At 27.1% G+C, this 25662-nt stretch overlaps 4 protein-coding genes across 4 annotated transcripts; 2 read left to right on the top strand and 2 right to left on the bottom strand.

Annotated features, from left to right (window-relative positions):
• Nucleotides 1–278: 278 nt before the first annotated feature.
• On the bottom strand, nucleotides 279–6655 carry LOC145746264 (serine/threonine-protein kinase STK11-like). Its single transcript, XM_082564507.1, has 9 exons — nucleotides 6399–6655; nucleotides 5595–5798; nucleotides 5376–5459; nucleotides 5145–5234; nucleotides 3887–4019; nucleotides 3095–3231; nucleotides 2438–2623; nucleotides 1860–1965; nucleotides 279–1673 (listed from the first exon to the last, which is right to left on the bottom strand). Exons 1-9 carry the CDS (start codon nucleotides 6542–6544, stop codon nucleotides 1230–1232), a joined length of 1530 nt encoding a protein of 509 aa, XP_082420633.1. The 5' UTR covers nucleotides 6545–6655; the 3' UTR covers nucleotides 279–1229.
• Nucleotides 6656–7600: 945 nt separating this feature from the next.
• Nucleotides 7601–11849, top strand: LOC145746263 (serine/threonine-protein kinase 36-like). Its single transcript, XM_082564506.1, has one exon. It carries the CDS (start codon nucleotides 7631–7633, stop codon nucleotides 11537–11539), a length of 3909 nt encoding a protein of 1302 aa, XP_082420632.1. The 5' UTR covers nucleotides 7601–7630; the 3' UTR covers nucleotides 11540–11849.
• Nucleotides 11850–13202: 1353 nt separating this feature from the next.
• On the bottom strand, nucleotides 13203–16007 carry LOC145745104 (synaptogyrin-2-like). The gene is made up of 6 exons (XM_082563099.1): nucleotides 15871–16007; nucleotides 15725–15799; nucleotides 15397–15544; nucleotides 15162–15307; nucleotides 14105–14257; nucleotides 13203–13747 (listed from the first exon to the last, which is right to left on the bottom strand). Exons 1-6 carry the CDS (start codon nucleotides 15970–15972, stop codon nucleotides 13694–13696), a joined length of 678 nt encoding a protein of 225 aa, XP_082419225.1. The 5' UTR covers nucleotides 15973–16007; the 3' UTR covers nucleotides 13203–13693.
• Nucleotides 16008–16851: 844 nt separating this feature from the next.
• LOC145744932 (RAB11-binding protein RELCH homolog) lies at nucleotides 16852–25388 on the top strand. The gene is made up of 22 exons (XM_082562905.1): nucleotides 16852–17180; nucleotides 17266–17424; nucleotides 17763–17965; nucleotides 18400–18552; nucleotides 18630–18733; nucleotides 18819–19010; nucleotides 19409–19487; nucleotides 19785–19993; nucleotides 20080–20242; nucleotides 20579–20719; nucleotides 20986–21156; nucleotides 21300–21447; nucleotides 21758–21917; nucleotides 22021–22144; nucleotides 22217–22315; nucleotides 22458–22564; nucleotides 22634–22819; nucleotides 23174–23415; nucleotides 23487–23603; nucleotides 23783–23871; nucleotides 24016–24086; nucleotides 24952–25388. Exons 1-22 carry the CDS (start codon nucleotides 16901–16903, stop codon nucleotides 25160–25162), a joined length of 3408 nt encoding a protein of 1135 aa, XP_082419031.1. The 5' UTR covers nucleotides 16852–16900; the 3' UTR covers nucleotides 25163–25388.
• The last annotated feature ends 274 nt before the right edge of the window (nucleotides 25389–25662 follow it).

Genomic DNA, 25662 nt, shown 5'->3' with positions numbered 1-25662 from the left:
TAAATTCTTAAGCAGCCAAATATACAAGTAACTTCTCTGTGCATACATTTGGGAAGGTTTAAGTGCTTTTCCTGTGCATACATTTGGGTAGGTTTTATTTAAAACAAATCGAGGATAAAATATATATAAAAACAGTACCAACTCCTTTGATTTTCACATTTCAAGTCGAAGTTTGTATCTCCGAATCGCCTCCTTTTTTCTTTGCATTATATATAACCTTCTAACAGTACCTACTTTATAAATCCATTTAACAGAAACCTTAAAAAAACAACACAATATACATGTGAGGCCATTTTTATAGCACAGTAGAAGCAAAAAACAGCTTTAAATTTCAAAACAAACAACCGGTAACATGTTGCAGGAACTTTAACCTCGACGCCAGAGCAAGGTACTTTAACCTGACAGCTTCAGCACAAAATACGACACATAAAAATCACAGTGACAAAACAAATCCAAAACATTATATTTCATAAATTTAGTTTGTAATAATTAAACCTATATTCTAAGGAAATGATGATCCATAAGTTAAATTAGCAGTCCAACATATTAAATAAGGAAAAAACAGAATTTGCTCAGATTTTGAACACAAAATTTACTACAAATATCTTTAACTATAAACCCAAGTTTTAAATTAAACAAAATTGTCCTTGATAATCACAAATTTAAGATGATAAGGTACAAAGAATACAACATTAATGACAGTTTACTATTTTAATAAATACATAGTTCATTTTGGAAGTTTTTAAGCGCATATACTTTGACTAAATGTGCATAAAAGCATGAAAATTTATTGCGAAAAAGTGGCAGATAACTGTTAGATGATGTACTATTATTTTAATACCGCTTTACAGATCGAGTAAAATAAACTAATACAATAAAAACATAAATTTTAAGCCTATAATGGTTACCTATCATGTATTAAATAACTAACAAAAAAAGTTAATAATAATGCATACATATCCCACTCAATTAGATGTGTATTTTGAGTTTAAATGAACCTTGTTAGATTTAAATTATGCTGGAACAATATAACTTACTTCAATTTACAAAATAAATCAATTAAAAATCTAGTTCATATTTTAATTGAAATCATTTCATATTTAAAACAAATTGCTTAACGAAAATTTAAAGTTGAATAAAGAAAAATGTTTTTTTGAACATAACGAAAGTAACCTTTAAATATAGATGAATAAAAAAAATAACAGTAACGAAACAGTTTAAAGTCGGTCCTAAGACTGCGTACACATTGATTTAATCTTATGCGAAGTTTTATTGGATTTTGCACTTTTAACTGAAGATTGGCGACTACTAGACGAACTTTGTGGGTTTAAACGATGTTCAGTATGTTTTTCAGTGTTTAAAACATCATTCGTGCTATTTACATTATGTGAGTTCTCGCTGGAGTGGTTGTTTACCTTTCTGTTGGAGTTATCAGGAATCACATTTGGCGAGACATGGTTATTTTCTATCGTATTCATATCATCATGGGCTGAAACGATTCGATTTGGAATAGAATCGTCTTTAAAATGTGTGATGACCCTTTTTGGGTTATGTTCTGAAAATATTTTAAGAGAGTTTTTGCCGACAATTAGTTCAGTGCCGTGTTGTATAACTCGGGATGGGGAAAATTCTGGGTCTTTGCCTTGAATATCTTCACCATATCCATGTAATTCCTTTGTTTTGTAACAAGTGGGTTTAGTAGACAAAATATCCATTACAAAATTTTTAATATATTGATTTGTTGTTAATAACGATTTATACTACATAATATAGCAAAGGTAACTTACAGGGGGGTTTAACATAGCCCTTTATAGATAGAGGTATAAAACTGCATAGAATAAAAAAAAATTACTACTTACTTCAAGAAAAGGTATAACGGTCATTCCTCTTAAAGGATCGTTAGTTTCTGAATTGGCTGGAATTATTACTGGGGTTTCAAGCTTAAATTTTTTCCGCTGAAACCAACTAAAAATTAAAAAAATTTGGTCTTAATAAATTTGAAAATATATATAATACATTAATAATAAAGGCAAAAAATTTAAGACATTAACATATTTATTATCTATTATAGCAATAAGTTTAAATAAATAGAAAATTCCTGTAAGTGCTATCAATCACACAATCTATAAAATAAAATAAATTTTTGTGGTTTAACTAAATTCCTGAAAATATTTACTTAATAAGTAGAAAAAAAAATTCTATTCACATTTTAATTAAAAAGCAAATATAAAAGTTTTTATTGAAATAAAAATACAAAAAGGTACATAAAAAATAATATTATAATAATAAAATATGTACATATATTTAAAACTTTAAAATATGCCCAATTTTTAAATAATACCAACCATAAAGTAACGTTGTTTTTTTTACAACAAAACTATCTTTGTTAGAGTGTTTACCGGTCACAAAACCTTAACCATATTTACTTAGTACTTACTCATGGGATTTTATATTTGATATCGTGAACCTTTCCTGAGCTTTATATTTGAGCATTCCGCATAACAATGAGGTTAGTTGTTCATCACATTCTGTCGGAACTTGAAATTTTCCGGCACTGATGTTCTCAAATAATTTGTAAATATTTTCACCCTCAAAAGGGTATTTCCCAGTTGTGAAATTAAATCTAAGTAAAAGTTTACTGAAATTAAAACAGTTTAATATTTAACTTAAGTTAAACAATATTTCTCCCAGTATTAAATTGTTTAATTTATAAAAAAAAGGACTAACAAAAATCAATTATAGTTAATTATTAATCTTATATCAATAATTTTTTAAATAAATAATAACATATTTTAAAAACAAAAATGTTTTAAAGGCAACTTAGCAAGTAAATCAACATCCAAAAAACAACTTAAGTTTAACAATTTAGTTTTAACCAACAAACAGAAAATTTAAACAACATAAAAATTTTTTTTTTGATTAGGCCTATACATTTCTTGATAATAGTACCTATTTAGAATATTAAAAACTTGACCAAAAAAGCATCTGCCCGTAACTTTATTTTACATCCAAAAAGTTACAAAAAATAACAACATGAAATTTCAAAAATTTTACCTCAAAAAAAGGTTTAATGAAATTTATCCACAATACTTACAGAGTGACACCAGATGACCAGATATCCACCATAAAACCTGAAAAACTTTCGTCACCATTTGCAATTTCAGGAGATTGAAAAGCAGGGGAGCCTTGGGAGGTATAACAAACATCACTTTGTGAGAAAATATTCAGAGACTACAAAAAACAAATCTTAAAATGTTAAAAATATGTTTTTTATTATTCTTAATTTAAAAAAAAAAAGTTTATAGGGTTATTATAAACAGTAATTATATATATAATACAGGTTAGTCTTAAATTTATTAATCTAGTATAAATTGTTTAATATTGCACTAAGATTCCCAAAAAAAGAGTTTTAAAAATTTTGTTTTAGGGTTTTAAACATGTAAAATTAAAAAAAAATTATTAAATCTCCAGTATATATATATAATGCTCAGTATCAAATAAGTGTGTGGTATACTGGCAATATAGGAAATAGAAATCTAATATTAAGTTTACTTTTCTAATAACACATAGAAAGAGCGTTACCAAAAGGTATTTACTTTACTGATAGTAATAAAATTATCTTAAAGAGCTAAAAATATGTTGACCTACTTTTAAATAAATAGCCTATGTGGGTTTTACAACTTTGCAACTTTTTTTTGTTGAAATAACATTTTTTAAATGAAAATTTTTTAAAAATAGGCTGTAAGACTTATTACAATGAAAATGAAATTTTAATAAATTTAATCCCTACAGCCGAAATTTTATCATACTAAGTTCTTTAGAAAAAAAAGAAAAATTAAATTCCTCTTTGTGCAAAATATTTAGTTAATAAAATTTTAATAACTACCTCTGCTACTCCAAGATCAGTGATTTTAAGTGTGCCATCGTTTGCTAATAACAAATTACTTGGTTTAAGATCTTTATGGGCAATATGCTGACTGTGGAGATATTCTAATCCATCTATTAACTGGACAAAATATCTACAAATCAAAAAGAGGCATAAATTAATTTTTTACATGAAAATTAATAAACATAAATATATAAATTAAAAAAAGTTACAACATATATATTGCCAATAAAGAAGTAAGCTAAATTTTTTTACAAACGATTATTTTTGAAATATGGAGAATGACCAAATAAAAACATTTTACATTAAAATAAAATATGTTCATGTAATTGTAATAAAGTAATTTGTTACATAAGTTGCAAAGGCAATATTGAATAATCATTTTGTCACTCAAGGGAATATAAACAAATTCCAATATCAAAGAACATAGAAATCAACTACTGATCACATATAGCAAATGTCAATTATCTCTTGCATGTTAACACTGCAGTTATATGTGAAGCTAATCTAATAATCCAACTTTGACATTGCAGATAAGAAAAATATGAATGCTAAAAGTTAAGTGTAAATATCTGGTAATATAATAATAGGATTTTTTGATTGATATTACAGTTACAGACATCATAAACAGTGATTACCAGTTAACATTACGTATATCTACATCACAACATAACATAGTTAAAATAAAACACCAGATTGCATAATAAAATTTACAAATTATTATGGGGCTATTTTTAGCAATCTTTTAACTGGTAACAGTTTTTATATCTTCTAATTAAAACAATATATTGTTTATATATATATGTGTTAAAATTTTGGCCCAATATTTATAAACCTAATGTCATATGTGTTACATCTAGTGGTGCAAATATAGCTTGTTTTGTTGTTATTAATTGATTTTTACACAAAGTCAAGCTGCAATTACATAATAATTATGCAAACATGAATATCCTGTAATACGATGGATAATTAATTAACGGAACCGGTAGTTTTAACAATCAACAAATTAAAAACAGTTTACCAACATTATGTTTTTAAATTTAGCTTAGTCACTGTAACTATTTATATCAACAAATTTTTTTTATAGATATAGATAACTGAAAATAAACAAAACATTAAAAAAAAAAACCTTATATATCCAGTTAATCAAAACACCTTAAATGCCAAGTCTCGCTAACCTTTATATTTCATGTTATTATATGATTTGACATTATATAAGCCCCTTTAAAGATATCTACACAAAAAAATTCTATCTTACCCATGAGCTTGCCACGCAGGAAATTTCTTTTTACTTGTGTTGTCTAACATTTCTTGAAGATTTGCTACACAGAATTCCATAACCATATATGTAAACATTTGTTAAGGAAAATTAAAACTATAGCCATTAAAAAGATACCTTGAAATGCCTTTTTTATAAATTTTTCAAACAGTATAATAGAATATTTTAAGGTATTACTATGATTAACATAATTCTATTTGAAAAGGATATAGTTTTTGTTTTTCAGTATTGTACATTACTTCGACAAGCTCAATGACATTTTTATGTCTTAGTTTTTGTAAAAGTTCAATTTCCCTAAAAAAAACAGTGAGAATATTTAAAAATATATTATAACTGTTAAAAAATTAAATTAAGTTAATTTATTATCCTAAAACAAATAAAAAGTCTAAAAACAAATTAACAAAACTAAAATATTAAAAATAAACTTACTTTTTAACATTAGCTTCCCCATTAGGTATTCTTCTTAATTTTCTTTTTTTCATAATTTTAACGGCCCTTCTGCACAAAGTTTGTGTATTTAAAACTTCTTTAACTTTTCCATATGATCCCTCGCCAAGTAAATCGCCAAATAAATATTTTCCATAGATTTTTGGTTGCTTTGGCGCATTAAACATAATTTCAGCTGAGTCAACTCTAAAATAAAATATAACATTTAAAACTTTTATAAAAATTAAATAATTTGTAATAATGCAGTAAATTTGCAGCATATCTTTTATTAGTATTGACTTAGCTTAGCAATATTATTAGATGCATAAAAAAAATAATTATTACAAAATAGCCACTCTTTTATTGAAAATTAAGTGTAAGTTCAAGTTTGTAAAAACAAATAATGTGTTGCATATTTTATTTTTGAATTTACAAATATATTATTAACGGAAAATTTACCAAAATATTCCCAATACCAAACCCATTGATATAAATTAAAAGGGAGACATTTAAGATTAATTTCACATTAGTGGTTTACCTTTGTAAATATGGCCACAACCATAACTTAAACATAGTAAAACAATTAATCATTAACAAGGCTTAACAGGTCTGTTACTTTAAAAAATAAAATAAAAATTCTTTACAGTAGCTTCATGTAGTTTTATAATTACATGAATGCAGCAACAAAATATACAAAGATTTAAAAATAAAACTTATAAAAAAAAGTATATACACATTTACAAAATTTTAAACAAAATTATGAAACAAATGAAAAACCCAGAGAAATATATAAAATTAAACCCCCACCTTGTAAATAAACCTGGTTCGACTGAATTAAATGTAAAATCCTGAAGGTCAGGTCGATATTCATCTTCAGATCCTCCAACATCAAATGCAGCTTTACTTTTAAACTCAACATTGTCAAGACTCTTGTTAGAACCCTTTGTTGACATTTTTGTCAGTTCCAAATTAAACCTTAAGTTGTTTTTTTTATGTTTTTTCGCGATCAGTTTTATACTCTAGTTCTCAGATTTCAATTTTAATAAGTTTGATGAAATGTCTGTTGTATTTTATCTAAAATATTAAATAGCAATTTAGCAAAAAGATGCTCAATCCAAAACTATATTTAGTAATTATAAACGAAAGAGAAACGATTTGAATAACAGCATTCAAATCAACGCGAGACACACATTAAAAAACTAGAATGTATTGAGGAAAACGGAATATAGCAAAAAGCGGAAAAGCGAACTAAAAAAGTAACACAGAAATCATTTTTCGCAGTTTTTTATTAAATTTTTTTTTGTATTTAAAAACTTTATGTTTTGGCCACTTTTTGTTACGCTTAACTTTTTACTATTGTTTAAGTTATTATTTTTACTACAGTAGTCCAAGATACAAAAACATTTTTTGTACACAAATCATAAAAAATAACGTTTTTTAAACATTTAGGGCTATTGACAAATATTTTTAAACTTTGAAAATAAACTTAGATAAATTACTTATATAAACTTAGGTAAACTACTAACAAAAATATGTTTTTACCTATAAAATAAGTGAGGATATTTTGTTCGTTGTGATTGTCACGTGATCAACATTCAAATCGAAAACATTTCGTTTACCTAATAAAGCTTAATAAAACTACGAAAGTAGAAAAAAAACTTGTACAAACAGATAAAGCTCGAATTAAATAATATTTTATAAAAATTCATGTGAATATAAGTTTAACGAATTTTAAATTTACAATGGCATCATCTGTATAGATCACCATTTCTTAATTTTTAGTATTTTACCATTTAAAAAATATCAAATTCAGACACGACACAAAGTCATTATCAAGTGCAGTCATAAATACTTAATATGGGGAAAATACAAAAAACACCATATATTAAGACTCTATTTCTGGCTTTATTAAAAGTTACCTAGAACATAAGTTCTATTTGAACTAACTTTTATTGTTTATCCTCAATTTTATAAGTCTTTTATTCATTATTCAGAGATTCATATTTTTTGTATACTTGAAAGTCTAGTTTTGTACAAAAATGGACAACTACCACAAACTTGAAATGATTGGTGAGGGATCTTTTGGAAAAGTATACAAGGGAAGAAAAAGAGGCACTGGTCATATTGTTGCATTAAAGTTTATCCCCAAGGCAGGCAAAGCTCCAAAGGACCTTAAAAATTTGCGCCGCGAAATTGAGATCATGTCAGGATTAAAACATGAAAATATTATCGAACTTTTGGACCATTTTGAAACTGAAAAAGAAGTCGTTGTGGTGACAGAATTCGCAGAAGGAGAATTATTCCAAGTATTAGAAGACGACGGAAAACTGTCTGAAGACCAAGTTCAAAATATTGCTTGCCAACTTTTATCATCTTTGTATTATCTTCATTCAAATCGTATTTTACACAGAGACATGAAGCCTCAAAATGTTTTGATTGGTAAAGGAGGGGTTGTTAAATTATGTGATTTTGGGTTTGCAAGAGCTATGAGCATGAACACATTAGTTTTAACTTCAATCAAAGGAACACCACTGTACATGTCTCCTGAATTGGTTGAAGAAAAGCCATATGACCATAACGCTGATCTTTGGTCTTTAGGTTGCATTCTTTATGAGTTATTTGTTGGTAAACCCCCCTTTTATACCAACAGTATTTTTCAACTAGTAAGTCTTATAATTAAGGATGATATAAAATGGCCTAAATCAATGAGTGATAATCTGAGATCTTTTCTTAAAGGTCTTTTAACCAAAGATCCAAGGAAAAGATTAACATGGCCGTACTTGCGTAACCATCCTTTTGTTAAGGGAAAATTAAATATTGCTGATATTGAAATTAAGGCAGTTGTGTCTTTAACCGAAACACCTTCTGAAGAAGTTTTGATCGCCAAACAAAAGATGACGGAGAAAGTCACATCAAAAGGAGGGGGGTCTAAGATCTTGCGCAAAGCTAGACAAAAAATGGAAGCAAACAAACAAAAAAACAAGAACAACAAAACTGTGAAATCAATGGAAGTTTTACCTGTCAAAACAGACAACAATAAAAAGTCTTTAAAACCAGATAAAAACAAAACCCCAGCTAAAAAAGAATCAATAACAAATATCAGTTTAGAAGATGAGGGGCTAAGTGATCCAGATGATGATTGGCAGGAGATTATTGATGCAACAGACCCCAACAACATGCAATTAACAACTCCAATGACTCTTCTCGCTGATGCAGAGTTCAGAAAGAGGGTCACTGATGATATGAATATAGCAAGGAAGAATATTCTTCAAGGTAAACTTAAGGGTGCTTCAGATTACAGATCAGTTGTTAAAGTTATTGCCAATTTGCTAGCTACAAAATGTGACCACGATTTGTTGTGGAAATTCTGTGAAGAAATTAAACTTTCAACAGGCTTTATTAAATTTCTTGGACAACTACTTAATAATGATGTTGTTAAAAAACAAGCATGGTTTTCGCAGATTGTTACCGATACATATGCCATGTTTACAAGCTATGTAGCAAGTGATTTTAACGTTCAGAATATTGTTCGTGTCAACGGTGAAAAAGTAGACACACAAGAGCATTTTGTGACCACTGCACTTAATTTAATTGAGGTCATTGATCAAACATTAATGTCCCCAAAATGTGACGACAATGTTGTTAAACAAGTGATGTTATGTGTTGTGTTTATTTGTGAGAGTTGTGACCATGGCCAAGACCCTAACACCGCATGCAGGGTCTACCAGAAACTTGCAAGCAGCAAAATCGTGAAATACATTTTCGAAAATTTCAACAAGAAAAATAATTCAAAAACCAAACCAAAAAACAATAAAGAACCTGGATTGGAGGTTGGGGCTCTGTATGTTTCATGTTTAGCAGCCCTATCCTATACCCCAGTAGTAGCTTTACTAGTTCTTCAATACAAACAACAAATGACCAGACTAATTGCTTCACACCTTACCAAATACCTAGACTGTTTACATGGTGTGATTTCAATGATTAAGACTCCTACCACTTGCCTTAATTCTTTAAAAATTCTATACAGTTGTTGCCAGGTTAATCGAACTTTATGCAAAATAATTGCCAATGGAACAAATATTTCATTTTTTGTCGACGTTTTGCAGGGTAAAGTTGAAATTGATGACGAGAATGCTGTTCAATGTATTGAGCTTGTTCTAAATGTTCTCACTTCGATTGTGGTATCTTATCCAGAAGTTTTTAAACTATTTAAAGACTCCATCGAGATTCTAAGCCTTATTTTTCTACAATCAAACCATCCAACCCATATCCTAACAGCTGCAACGTTAATATATGAGCTTAGTAACCTCGGAGAAATATTTCAACTTTCACTATCAGATTTCTTTACTTCTATAAACAATGCTGTCTCAAATTTAACAGAAGTCGATACTTTGCCCCCAGCTGGCCATGGTTTATTAGATGGTGTTATTGGTATGGTGCACCAGCTAGTTACAGAAGGTGATCATTTGGCTGTACAAGGGTTTATGAATTGTGGAGCCTGGACATCACTGTGGTATAGACTTGGGCATGCAATACATGTGGAAGTTCTTGAACAAGCTGATACAGAAACTATTACCTCTGCAAGGCCATTAGCTGGACCACCCCAAAATACAGACTCCTATGATCCAATGTTAATATCGACTGAGGGAATTTTATCGTTCTTATCATTAGCTCTTAATGTTTTTACATGGGAGCCTTTTCAGTGTATTCCTCTTCTTTCTATACCAGAAGGTATTGTGCTGTTGTGTCTTTTGAACCTTTTATCTGATGAGTTTTTAAACAGTTCAAACATAATTTCAGATTGTGAAGATGATAAGCAAATGTTGCTAGAGGAGTTGGTTCTGCATGTATTTCAATGCCTTTGTTTTCCTTTTGCTATTGACATCAACGAATCCTTACTTCAACAGATTGTAGCTTCATTTTATGAGTTAGATGTAATGTCACTTACCCTTCAGCGATGTATATTGAATGTGAATCCCAACTGTTTCGAGATGCCGATGCGTTTGTTATCACAACTTATCGCACATCACCAACCCTCATTAAATAAATTTATTAAAATTTGTTCTACTGAAAAATCAGGCTTTCCTATTAAACTTTACCTGAGAAATATTCTTCAAAATGATCTTACTAAACCAACAACAAAGAATGAACTCATTAATTTGTTGACACACATTGTGCATCAAAATCCAGTTGATGGAGCTACAATCGCATCTGAAATTTTTCTTAAATTTGACCCAGAGGAAGGTGTTGCTGCCACCAAATGCTTACAAAGTGGTGATAAAAAGGTGTGTACTCAAGCATGTCAACTCATCGGAGGTTTACTGTGTGGCATTGATGCAGAATCAAATATTTGTCAGCGAAGTGGACGAAATTCAGCTCAGTCTGAAACAGAAAGGAGCACAAATCGAAGACCTGTTACTGCAGTAGTTAGGCATCTTGTTGAACAAAAAAATCCAACAAAACTGAAACAAGAATTGCTAGATTGCTTCGCCATATCTATTCCCTATTTAACTGAATCACTTTTTGATCCAAAGCGTCGAGTTCGATCCCTATCTTGTCTGACTTTAGCACAGCTATGCGAATGGGATGATTACTTTCTTAAAGTGATTCTAAGCTGCAGAACACATGTATTTTTAGTTGAAGTAGTACTTAAAGATGAACACTTCTCTGTAAAACAAGTTGCACTTGAAACCTTAACATACTTACTCAGATCTGACCCAATCACGGGTGACTTGCTGTCCAATACTGTCCATATCCAATTTGAGATTTATCTTAAAAATCTTATGAGTTCTGTAAATGCAATGGAGTCATGGAAATCTTCAACAGTCAGTGCTCCGCGTACTTTATCTGGCAGGGTGAGAACTTCATCAGTGACAAACATTCAGCTTAGAGTAGTTATTGCTTTGCTAAAGAAGATCACAACCAAGTTGCATTCTTTTATCGTGTAAATTCTGCATTTAAAGTACTTACTTTGTATCAAAAAAGTTTAAACTTTCTATTTTTACATTTTCAATAAGTTTAAGATAATTTTATCCCTTGATTGTAATGTTGTGTACATTGTTTTTCATATATTTTATTTATGGTACCTAAATTTTAGGGTGTACTTTTTTTAATTTAAACAAAATTTGATTAAATAACACTGTTTTCTTCATTAACTAAACTGTGCCAAATTTGATTTCATATGATTTACAAAATGTGCACTTCAAATTTATCTAAAATATTTTGTTTCATTATTTCTGTAATTTTTTGTAATCTATTTCCTATGTTTTTGCATGATTTTGTAAATATATTTATACTATTATAAAAATTTTATATTTTTGCTTAAAGTTTTCTTTAAATTAAATTTAGTTTTGCAGTTGTTGTTTTGGTTTATTCTATAGTAAGGTTGAAAAAAAATTATGTAAAAGGTTAGATAAAAAAGGGTACATCATTAAAAAAATGCCACAATTTCACTTTTATTAAAACAAAAATCGTCTATAATTTTGGTTATATTTAACCTTGTTAATAATAATTGGGGTAAGTTTAATAAAACATAAATTATTCTAAAAAAACAATAACAAATAGACAGATTTCTACTGTCCGTCCCCTGGGAAATAGATTAAGTTTGATAGATTAATTGGCGACTGGGAATACCAAAAAATAGACGCATAAAAAAGATAATCAAGATATATATCATGACCTTATTGATTTTAGGGCACATTTTTGCTTTTAAAATAAAGTGACTTTGTTTAAATACTCGACTGACAGCAAATAGGTTTTTCACGGAAATCAATACAGTTAATTTAGTAAAGTTTAAATCGATAGCCTAAGTTTGAAAGAGTAAGGTTTTAGACATATGGCACATGTTACATTTCCTTTTTGTTTGGGATTTTTATTATAAGCCTTTCTAAATATAACCGGAAATATTATAACATAAAATCTATTTTCCTTTACATTGAAACCTTTGTATTTTTTATCATAAGCCCAGTCATTTGTTGATTTTTATGGAAACTAAGTAAATCCTAACTCTAAAGTATTCCAATTAATAAAGACCAAACTACACAAAAATTACATCAATTTTAGTTTAATTTTTGTAACACAAAATACAATAGGATATAGATCAATATTAGGCTTCAACAAATTGTGCAGCATTTAAAAATCACCAATTCTATAATACACTATAGACAGAACAAGAATAGAACCTGTACTGCTATAGATCAGGATATTGTATTAATGTAAAATTATAGCCAGTAAATATTAATCATATTTACCCTATTCGGTGACTGTTAAGAAATATTTATAAAATTGTAAAACTACATTAACTGGGTTAAAAAATTAATACAATGCAATATAGCTAATACATTTCTACTAGTAAGGCTATACATACTGCAATTCAAATTTAAGTTTGATTTTAGCATTTGATTTAACACACAGAAAAACAATATAATCTCTCAAAGTACCTTTAACATAAAACTCACCAAAAACAATCGATAAAAATAAATCCACACTTTGTAAGAGTTATATTCATCAAAACATTAAATTATTTTTATGTTAATTGTTTTATAATTCAACAGGTTTTGAAGTTTATAAATTCCTACAACACAAATTTGAATAGAAATAATTATACGGTGGTGATCATATAAAAAGTTTAATAAAACCAGTCAAGAAATTTCAACTTTTAGCACATAAAAAACAACATTGACAAAGTAACACAGATTCTAAATATATATACAACAACTAATATTAAGTTAAAAAGAAAGTTTTAAAATAAAAATTTGGTTATTTTTTTATGTAGAATATTTCATTTTTGGTCACAAATATATTCTGTTAAACATAAAGTAGTAATCCATTGCCATTTATATTACACCCAATATTATCATCAATAAAAATGTATCTTTAACAAAGCCCATATCACTATATTAAAGCAACTAAAAATACTATAGTGTGGTTAATTTAACCAATAAATTTTGCTGAAAATCACAAGTAATATTTATTAATTAAGTTTACAATTTTCGTAACTGAATTTCGTGTAAAAACCATTTTAATTTCGTAGGATTTGCACAGTTTGTAAGTGGGCACAATGTTTTGTTTTTTTGGGGTAATTGTTTACCATAATGGTCTGGTTAATAAGTTGGTGCTTGATAATTAGGGGCATCTTTCTGTTGAGTGAACGGACCCTAAAAAACAAAAAATAATAATTTTTTTCTAAAAAAATAAAGGATTAGAAAAATTAAATGTGATTTTGTTGTTTATGTTTTATCACACTTTAAGTAAAATGGAAACTTTTTTCTCATTTAATTATTAATTTATAAAGTACTGACAAAGAGAATAATGTAAACAAATACAATCTTATAGTATAAAATGTATTACGTTTATCTTATAACATAAAACTTTTAAAACATAAAAATTTGTTGACGAAATATCATTTTGAAATCAGTTGTACCAAATCTGTTTTGCATTGGTAAAAATTTAAACAATATTTTCAATTTGTTAAAAAAAATTAAACAAGCGACTGTATCCCTATTTTAAATTACCTGTTGATAAGAGGGTGAACTCATTTCTGCAGCCCCAGGGAAGGAAGTATAAGGAGCGCTGCTTTCTTCAACAGCCGGATCAGAATAGGAAGGTGCAAAAGCCGATAGAGTACCTTGTCTGTAAGCCTGGACCGCTAAATAAGTTAAACCAGCCTGTGTAGAAAAAAGTTTCATTAATAATGCACAAAACACTAAGAAGTTTAAAATATTTATGAACGGAGAGTCGCTTTTTGTTTTTATCATTAAAATACCAATAGTAGTTAATAGAAATTAATTTGAATTAAGGAAAAAATAGGTTAGCGTTAAGATTTTTTGTAATTAAAATTACTGATGTGTACTAAAATTGTACAACGACGATTTTCTTCAGTTTATTAAACCACAATGCCCTAGTGGATTAACATACAAAAAGAACATAAAGGAAATTGACCTTTTCTTAATGGTTTCTCCTAATTTATTTAACTAATTAGGTTCATGCTAACATTATTGATCCAATACAAAAAACACAATATGTTAAACTATTTTTTTAATCAATGACATCCTGGACTTACAGTTAGTTAATTAAACTTTACGAAAGTCCAATACAAAATTGATTTTATTATTAGTTTAATTTATTTGATAAAATGTTTTAATTAAAATGTAATTTCTAAAAAGCATTTAATAGTTGTTACAGCATTAACTAATTAAAATATTTATTTTTACTAATCAAGACAAATGGAAACAGGCTTAATTTCAAACAATAAATATTTCATCATATTCTTAGATTTTAGTCCTTATTTTACACAATAATACAGTCTGTAACATAATATATATACAGGACTATAATAGAAGTGACAAACACTAAATAGATTTTTTAAAGCTTTCGTTTATTTAATATTTATTTTGGTTTCAAGTAAATGAAAAATCAATGTAAACCTTATTACTTAATACTTAACCACTATAAATCATTTATGTGTGTTCTGAGCTTCAGGTTATTATTTATTAAACAAGTTTATTAGCAATGGTAAAAGCTATTCTTTATAATAATTTCCTATTAATTAAAACACTTATTTTAACTTACCCAAGTACCAATAGAAAAGAATGAAAATGCAATTGCAGCTCTGGCATTTCCTTCTCCATAATCTGTCTCAAAATCTTTTTTGTCTCGTTTTGCATTGGCATTGGTCAAGTAACAGAAACCAACAAAAAATAAAAATGTCCATAGACCTAGAGGCAAAATTTTTCAATTTTAATTATATATATTGGAAATAAAAAATTGCAATTCAAAAAGTATATAATTAAAGTCGTACGTTTACCTGAAAAGAAAATATCTGCCATTACAATTTTCTTTCTCTTTTCGGCACTACTTATACTTGGAAAAATCAGATCAGTAACAAAAAACGCAATAACTATCAAGAACCCCATTACCCCAATTGCCACCCCATAATGACAAGCATTAAGGTCCTAAAACAAATAAATTATACAATTAGTAAGTTTAATCTCAATCAATATAGAATTATTTTTTAAAATATTGTTAGTTAAAACAAATTTTTTACTGTATTTTGACTTCATGATTGATAATAAATTGATTTCTTTTACTATCCATTTTTTAGTTTTGGAATTCTTAGTTTAAATTTAACTTACATTTCCGAATATACATTTTAAATCTTTATTGTAACCCTCCGAGACAATACACCCAAAAACAATGATTGCGAAAATCTAAAAAATAAATACTAATAGTAAAATAAAGTTAGATTTTGCACAAAAAATTAAATATTTTTATTACTTACACAACTTAAGACACGTAGTATTGTTCTTGGTCTTTTGATAAATTCAATAAGATTAAATGGTTCTCCAGATTTACCAGCGCCATATGCACCACCGTAATCCATTTTAAGATAATTTTTATACACGTTAACAAACAAAAATTTATACTAAAAATAAAAACAATATTAATTTAAAATCCAGCAATGTTACACTGATTTTAACACTTGTATTAGATTAAATACTACCTAAAAAATTCTATATACTTTTAGGTTCTTTTTTGACAAATATTTTACTACGTTTGTCGAAATATTACATTTTCAATCTCGTGATTAAACGAAATAAATTTAAAATTTGACTTCTATGCCAACTTACAAAAAGTCAGCTGACCATTACATTTTATTTTACATTCTCTTCCGTAATCGCCTTTTTCTAATATAATTGATTTTTTTTTAAACTAATATATTATATAGGTTATTTTATTTAATTAAACTGTAAACTGTTGATAAAAAAACATTGTCCGAATTACTATTTTTTACCTTTTTTTTTAGTAAAAAATGAAAAAAATTATACAACAAAGAAACTAATGAGGATAAAACATTTTAGCATTGAGCGTTACGCACGGGTAAATTTTACATAAAGTAAATAAAAATGTTACAGGATACAAATTAAATGTTTTTATAAAATATATTTTACAGTAATACGATATATTTACACTCCAAACCCAATTGCACTTATTACCAGAACTATGTTTTAGTATTTAAGGTAGATATATCAACGCTGTTACACTTGCCAATTGTTTATAATAGTAATATAATACAATAAATAAGTCTGTAAGTAAGACTGTAAAATAAGGGTTAACTGCTGATTTTATGTATTATCAGATTAAAAGGGCCGTGGTTTAATTCTCACTGTTGGCATATTCTTTTTCTCAAGAAAATGTTATTATTTTATCAAGCTTAAAACTTAATATGTAACAAACACTGTATTGTTTTATTAAAGGCTACCTAATTAATCTTTATACTGTAATATTCGTTTTTTGTTATTAAACAAAAAATGTCCAATCCATTTTTGGAAGACGATGATGTCGTTACTTCAGTTCCAGCTCAAATATCAACCAACGAAAATGCAGAAACTTCGAACAAACCAAAAAGTTTGCATTCCTGGAATGAAATAGCCCAACAATTGGTAAAAGAGAAATTTGTGTTAACAGCACTGGAGTTTTACACTGAGATGCAAGAACGAGGAAAAGATTTGAATTTTCTTCACAATTATTTTTCAAATCCAAGCAACTTTGAGCAACAAATTCATTTTAAAGAAACTTCCTCGAGAATATGTGAGTGGATTTTAAAGAATAATTTTTTATTTTTTTTTACTTAAAATTTTGAGAAAACTCATCAATTTTATATTTTTATTTTTAGACCGAACAGGAAGTTGTAGTACTTTTGATTCACTTGAAATGGCGAGATTCTCAGATGACGGAGCTCAGGTTGATGAAAAAATTGCGGTTCTTGAGTTTGAGTTAAGGAAAGCAAATGATACGATTAAATCTTTAAGAGCAAATTTAACTGTAACTGCAGGTATAATATGCACAAGTTTTTCTCAATTTTTGTTGAAATTTTATACACTTGTTGATAGACTTCCCCACAGTCAGGATTTTATTTGCCGTAATATAGTAGCAACTCTCAACTAATATTTGTCCATGATGATTTACCCAGGCACCACATCGACAGTTTTATTTATTTTTTAACCTATATTTTGGACTTACATGTATTTATATTCTATTTATAAATATTTTATAGGCTCTTCATATATAATTAGTGAAATACAACAAAAGTGGTTTCATATGCTTTTATAAAAAAAATTTATCATTGTTGTAATTACTTTTTGCCTTAAAATTTGTTTAATTTATTTACAGAGCAAGAATCTTCATGCTTAGTTGGTTTAAGTGAACAAAATTCACAAAATCTTAACACATTGACCAATTCTAATCATGATAATGAAAATAATGAAATTAAACCATTAGAATTACATGCAATTAATTTTCTTGTCAATGAATATCTTCTTAATCATGGATATAAGTTAACTGCTATTACTTTATCAGATGAATGTGAAGGCCAGGTAAAGAAAGTTATTTTTTAATTAACTTAATATTTACATATACATGATATATAAAGCCTAATAAGTATAACATGAAATGATTTATTTAAAAATTGAAAGAAATTATAACTGCGCTTTGTATTGAATTGTGTTATATTATTGCTTCTAAACTTTATGTTATTGTAAAGTTTATTTGTTATGTGTTTAAGCAAATGACAAATGTTTATTTATATTATTACTAAATAAGTTACATCATTTATATTGTTGTTATTTAAGTCCATATATAAAATATAATGAATATTAAAAACTAATTTAATATAATATGCATTAAAAGTTATAAAAATATTAAAATTTTTAATTCTAACCTTTTTAGGGATTAAATTTGGTAAAACTTATTCGGGCATACTTTCAAAAAATATTTTCGAAAAAAAAAATGTTTAAAAATATTTTTTTAGGATTTTGAAGACTGGCATGATGTAGGTATTAACACTCCAAAACCACCGGGTCTTTTAAGTTTGTATAGAGATTATGGAAGTCATTGTGTTCCTGTTTCTGAAACAATTGATGTGGGCGTAAATACTGAATTTTTCGAAGATCAAAATATGGAGGTTGGTAAAAATCAATTACGAATATTTTATTTTAATTTTTGTATAGTATACGCAATGTGGAATATTATTTATTTTAGGTTTCTGATAATGATATTTTGGTTGAAGAACTGCAAAAAGAAATTGAAGAATTGAAAGAAAAAAATAAATCACTAAGCAATATAATTCAATCTTTGGAAAAAAGGTAATTTGTAATTTTTTTATTAAAATTACATATTGTAGTAAAAAAATAAATTAAAAAAACTTTAATGTAATTTTACTTTCTGCAGTGAACCATCTAAAGATACAGAAAAAATCAATGTTTTAACTCAAACTGAACCTATATCAAGTTGTGAAATAGATGGAGTTCAAACCCAACAAAATGATGTTACGTTAAATGAAAATAACAACAACTTAAATGAAATTGAAACTAATTTAAATGAAGTTGGTGATATAAAAATTCAGCAGTATCCTGATAACAGGTAACCCTTGCTTTTATATATTATAATATTAAAAAATATAATATTTGGTTTTTAAAACCTTGGCAAAGACTTTCAAGTACTTGTAAATAAAGATTTAAATTGTAAATACTCACAATTCTATATATTTCTAAATCCCTCCTTACTTATTAATCACTACAAATCTTTATATATATTGATAGATAATAATTAATTTATAATCACGAAATTAGTATATAGTGTTTTTGATACCTGTTTTGGTTCTTCCATCTTATTACTTTTACGGTTTTGAACAAATTACTTGTATATTTTAAAAATTTTAAAGAACTAAATAGTCTATACACATAATTCATTTCAAGGATTAGTTTTATGTAAATTGTATCAAGAAATAGTTGGTATTATATAAAATTATTTTTGTTTAGTCGGATGTCCCTGCAGTTTTGGAAAGCTTTAGTTGCCCAAACTCAAAATTCTACTGAAGAAACTTGGCTAAATAATGAGGTTTTTATTGTTTCCTTATTAGATACTTTCACAATATGGCATGAGTGTGTGTAATTTATAAGGCAATTTAAAAACAATATTTTTTTTAAACAGTTTTTAACAGTTTTTTTAATATAAAACCAATATACTTTTTATATTTCAATTTTGAATTATTTATTAAGTGTAAATTTAGGGTTGAAAATGTGATACCATTGCATACTATATCTATGCTATTGCTATCTACTTTGAAAAAAACTTGTTTGAAAACTTGTTTGTGACCTATTATTGTATCGAAATACTTAATATTTTATTTTTTAGGTAATAAATGTATGTGAAACAGCATCTGATATAGTTAAGTTATTGGCAAGATGTTTGCCTCATATTGTACCCACTGTATTGTTGGCAAAAAGAGATCAACTAGTTCCTTTATTACTCAGTGCAGCTGCTTTGCACAAGGACTTTAACACAAGAAATCAACTTCTTCATATTTTGTTTAATTTAATCAAGAAACCTGATCAATACCAAAGGTATAAAAAATTTTTTCAATATGGTTAATTTTTTTATTGCATTTAATATTTTTTTTATTTATATTGAATTTTTTTTATGGTTTTAGGCAGATGATATTGCAAGGTTGTGTCTCATATGCGAAACATGTTGGAAAAACTCGATGTGAAGAAGAAATTCTGCCCCAATTTTGGGAACAAATTGGTCACAAATTTATTGAAAGAAGACAACTTGTAGCAGAGGCTTGTGGAGTGATTACACCCTTTCTATCTGTAAGTAAATACTTTTCTAATAAACCTAACAAGGTGGTTTAAAATATTTTAAATTTGTACTGGTTGATTGACTGTCCTAACGTCAGATTTTTATTGTCGTAATTTTGTTGACTCTTCACCAATATTTGCCCTTAATAATTTACCCACACACCATAAATGGCAGTTTTCTATAGTTTGTAGGTATATAAATTGGTCATACATTAAGCTCCAAAATATGTCAATTATCAGAAAATATTTTAATAGTTTGCTTAACGATTTGCTTTTTCTTCATAATAACCAGCAACTTTTTTTATAACTTTTTGTCCAAAAGTTATTTTTTTAAATATTTTTTCTAAGGCCGAGATGAGGAGCAGTTTGCTTCTCTCAATCCTCCAACAAATGGAGCAGGAAGAGAATTTGGACACAGTGAGATGTTCTCTTGTTCGATCTTTTTCACTCATTTTTGCATTCCTCGAAAATGAAGATAAATATAAACAGGTTGGTAAAACTATTTTATTGCAATATCAAAAACAACTTTTAAATAAAATTAAATAAGCCAAGCTTTTAAACTTTTAATTATTTTTTTATATCATCTCAAGGGGAAAGATTTTTATGTTTTTACTTTAGAAAGGGCTGTTAGGCTATTTTTAGGCTGTGCTTAAGGGTTAATATCATGGCATTGGTGGTGCTTGTACCCCAAACCTTGTGGCTCATAATTTGATGCCATGACCCAAAAATTACGCTAAAAACTATTTTTACTTTAGTGTTATAAAATCTTGAAAAGTTTTTTAAATGATGAGAGTGCAGTAGTTCGAGAATGTTGTTATAATACTTTACTGCCATCATTCTGTTTGTGGTCTTTACACATTACAAATTTACATTCTTTTTTGTGTGAAAACTTATTAAAAGGTTTGCAAAATCAAGTAGAAAAAATGGTGAGTATACTTTTATATGGAGATCTGTAAAATAAATTAAGTTTTTTAATAACTAAAATTTTAAAATTTTTCTAAAATTTTTTTTTAAAAGTTTGTTAATTTTTAGTGTTTCATTGATTTAAATCATTAATTTTTTTTTGCAGAATGAAAAGGCGAATGAGATTAAATGTTTAAAATTAGTTGAAGCACTTAATTATGTTTTACCCTACTTATTTGTGGCTGTACTGTATGATATAAATGATGTAAATTTTACAAATTTTTGCGATGAAAATCCTAACCCTACTTTATCAGGTAAACTTAAAAGTTATCAAATAAAGTTTTTTGTAATAAATAATTAAGACAAAATTCTATATTAATGCGGTGATAAAACCAGTAAATACACATACCAATAATTGCTCTGGGGCAAATTTGCTTAGTGTGGTATAGGTGCTATATATTTTAATACACCTACAAATTTTATATAATTAGATATTGCCGTTTTTTATCGCAATATTAGATTGCTTTAGTGTTGAATTTTACAAAATTTAATTTTTCTAGTTCTTTTTAGAACAGTAAAACTTTTTTTTAATTTTTCTAACACATCTAAAATTTCACCTTTTAGATGACAGGTTTCCAGAATTTCGAAACACAATTGACAACCCTGCTTCAATAATAACTGACAGCACTGGGTATTTAAGTTTGGTGAATTACTTTGACAACATTATTTGTTTAAAAGAAGATTTTACAGAAAACCCAATATGCCATTGGTTATTAGATCGTTTGTAAGTTATTTAAATTTTTGTTTTGTATTTATTAAACAATTTAAAATGTACTTTTTTTTTCATGTGACAAATATTAATCTTTAAGTTTTTTCTTTTTTTTCAGTTTACCTCGCATTTTAAATATTTTGAACCAAACCTCTCTTGAATATGAAGAAATAGTTTCCAGTTTTTCTGAATTCTTACAAAACTTTAGTGCAATATTTGGAAATTCTTTTGTTCAAAATAAGGTAAAAATAAATTTTTTTAAATCATTTTTGTAAAATAATTGCATTTTTATTTTTTTTTATTTTTTGTTTAAGGTTCTGGAATCATTTTCTTGCAGTCTCGGGCCTCCGATAGAAAATTTATTAACCAGTAAAGTTCCTTGTTATGCAGTGTTACTATCTCTAAATACTAATGTAAGTAACTCGAAGCTTTATCTTTTAACACAAAGAAATAGATATGTTTATATACTTAAAGAAATAGATAGGTTTATTAAATTAAATGCGCTGTACTTCATTTGATATAATTTTTTAATTTCACTATTTTAAAATTTTTTAGGTTGATGCACGTGCAAATTTACACGATTTTTTATTTACAACAATCATTGAATTATCGCAAAACCAACTCTCTATAACAAGTGTTAATTGTGCTTTAAAATTACTCAGGTGACAAAATTACAAAATATTAAAAAAATTACTTTAAGAAGGTTTTATTTGTAAAGTATTTTTAAACAGGGGTTTGCGCAGAAATCATGACACAATTGTGCAAGTTTTGTGGTCATGCGTCATGCATGAGTCACCACTGGTCCGTGGCAGTGCCGCAGCCCTGTTTGGAGTCATGACCTCATCTATTGTGGATGTGGTTGTGTTGTCATCAAGGGTATTACCCGGTTTAATAACTTTGGCAACTGACCAAGATTTGTAAGTAATGAGTTTTCCAAATTAAATTAAATTATTTTAACTAGACCTTTCTTACAGTTGGCATTTTAATTGTTATTATAGGGTTACTCTTAAACTAATAGTTGCTTTAAATAACTTAACCACGCACCACAAACTGCAGTTTTATCATTTATAGGCTCATAAATTAAACTAGTCGTTATTCTGCCCTATGGTCAGGATTTTAGTTGTCCTATTTTAGGCAAATTTCAACTAACATAGCCTATATTAATTTACCCTTGCACACAAAAACTCCATTTTTTTATTTTGCGGAGCTAAAATTTTGACATACATATTTTTGTTTTTTAATTTTAAATAATGATTTTACTTATTTTTTAGAGAAGTAAAAATTGCAACAATTTTTCCTCTGTCTTCAGTTGTGGAAAACGTAAACGTAACTTTTGAGATTTTAGAACGAGTTATTTCACAACTTACCGAGATTATTTCCTCGGGAATTAGTGAAGCATATCATGAACACTCAAGGGATGGAACATTGTTAGGGCTCCACTCAGTGGCCATGTTGGTTTTAAGAACAACCAATCGGCTTGCAGCATCAGTTTATCCAAAATTTCGAGATGAATGTAAACTTTTTTTTATTTTTTACTAATAGATATTATCAGACAATTTTAAAGATTTTTTTATTTTTTTTTAGTTATTTTACCCCACCTACTGGCTATAGCTGCTGGTAACAACAACCAAACTGATAAAACAAAGCGATCAGAGATTTCATTGGCATTGCTGGAGGCATATAACAACCTTGCTTGTTGCTGTATCCTTTTAAATAAATTTTCCTAAAAAATATTTAAATAATTTTTGTTAATAAATTGAGATAATTTTATTGCTTAATTCTTCGTATTTTTTAGTTAAATTTTTCTATTTACTTTTTTTCACTAGAAAACTTAAAAAATATTACTTAAATAATTTCTTAACCAAAATTTCAACAAACAGTTATAGCAAGTAATTTACTTCATGGTTCTTTCTTACCAGCACTTAAGTGTTTAAAAGCCGATATAGAAACTTTACACCCTAACAAAATGGTAAGAAACTTATTTTTTAATATCAATTTGTTATGTATGCAATATATTGTCAAGTTAAGTATGCATTGTATTAAAAAAATTAATAATTTTTGTTTTTACCTTGTAACTTGGCAATGTTTTCTGTTATATTTTTTAAATTTGCAGGATGAATTAGGTTTGTTGCAAGCTGAAGTTGAAAGGAAATTAGAGCAAGGAAGTATAACTTCTGAAGACAGGTTGGTAAAATGTTTAAATTAATTATTGCGATTATGTAATAAGATAGAATAAGACAAAAGTATTTTAAACCCTACAAGTAAAAATTGTTTTTACTTAGTTATACTTAAAATCAGCATATTTGTAATTTCATAATTTTTCAATATACTTTAATTAAAAAGATTTTACCTTTTTTTGATAAATAATCCTAGACATACATTGTTGAAAAAATAAGCACAATAAATTTTGGGTATGAATAATTATAAGTCAAGAGTAATTCTATTGTGATTAAATTAAAAATAAAACCTATTTAGCAAAAAAAAATTAAAAAAAATATCACCAATTGTGTAGGCATGTTATTTTAGTCTTAGTCAAACTAGCACAATAAGTTAAAAAATTACATGGTTACAGTTTACTTATATTAGTTAAATTTAACTTAGTTTTATTGGAAACAAATCAAGATTACTTTGATTACCGTAGTTAATAATCTAAAGGTAAAAGTGCTAAAAACTCTGTAGTATGGTTTATAGTACTTGAAAAACGTTTATGTCTTATGTTACTAACAACATTTATTTATTTTATCAAAGAAAATGACCATTTTTCTTTTTTAAATAAAGATTTTGTTTTATTGAAGTTTTTTATAAAAATTAATTTTGTCTAAATGCAAGTTTGTGTAGTAAATAACAAATTGTAAATATTCTATTACTTTATAGTAGTTTTTGCAAAAGTAAAAATTATATGTTTTAAGTTTAAATATTTTTAACCGTATAAACTATTTAGAAGTGTTAATTAAATAGATAGTTTAATTTTAAAATTTTAATAATAAATTTGGTTATAGTATTTTATTTAATTTTATATTATCTGATATTTTAACACTGGTTATTTTAGCTTCAGTGCTCGAAATATTCGAATACAAACCCAGGTTCAAACCCAGCTAGAAGCACCTTCGCAATCTAATAACAGTTCCACTATTGGGTCAATGCAATTTAGTCAGGCAATGAACATAAGTGCGGATGACACAAAAAAGAAAATATTATCAACTTGGGACCAAATTAAATCTAAATCACCAGCAAATACAAGATTTTCTTGGAAAAAATAACAAAGTTTCTCTTTGAATTATTCAAATAGTGTTTTGTATTTTTAAATTTGATATTTTTGTACCAATTTTGAGATTGTAGTAATTTTGTGTTTCTATATTTAGTGTTAGTCACATTGAGTAAACTTTTAATAATTGTAAAGCATACACGGTACTTATTTATGATCATTTATTTATATTCTTTATGTTACTTAGTATATTTTTGTAAATATTTTTATATAAGATTGAACTGGTATGAAATAAACTTTATCTAAATGTTAATGCACGTGGTATATATTTACTAAAGTCTCATACAGTAAAGCCAATGGCACTAATACACGTGTTGGCAAAACTGGGGATTTAAACCTTAGACCAAATGTTTCAAATTTGAGGATAAATACCAAATTGATTGGAGATTTTCTAATTTAGTCCTCATATTGAAATATTTTATTTAATAATTAGTTTTGTATATAACCCTGGTATTAAAAACAACATGTATTTTTTAATTACCAAGCAATAATATG

Source organism: Corella eumyota, chromosome 3, assembly GCF_963082875.1.
Source record: "Corella eumyota chromosome 3, kaCorEumy4.1, whole genome shotgun sequence".
NCBI lineage: Eukaryota > Metazoa > Chordata > Ascidiacea > Phlebobranchia > Corellidae > Corella > Corella eumyota.
Note: the sequence above shows the minus strand (reverse complement) of the source record. Positions and strands in the feature narration are given on the sequence as shown.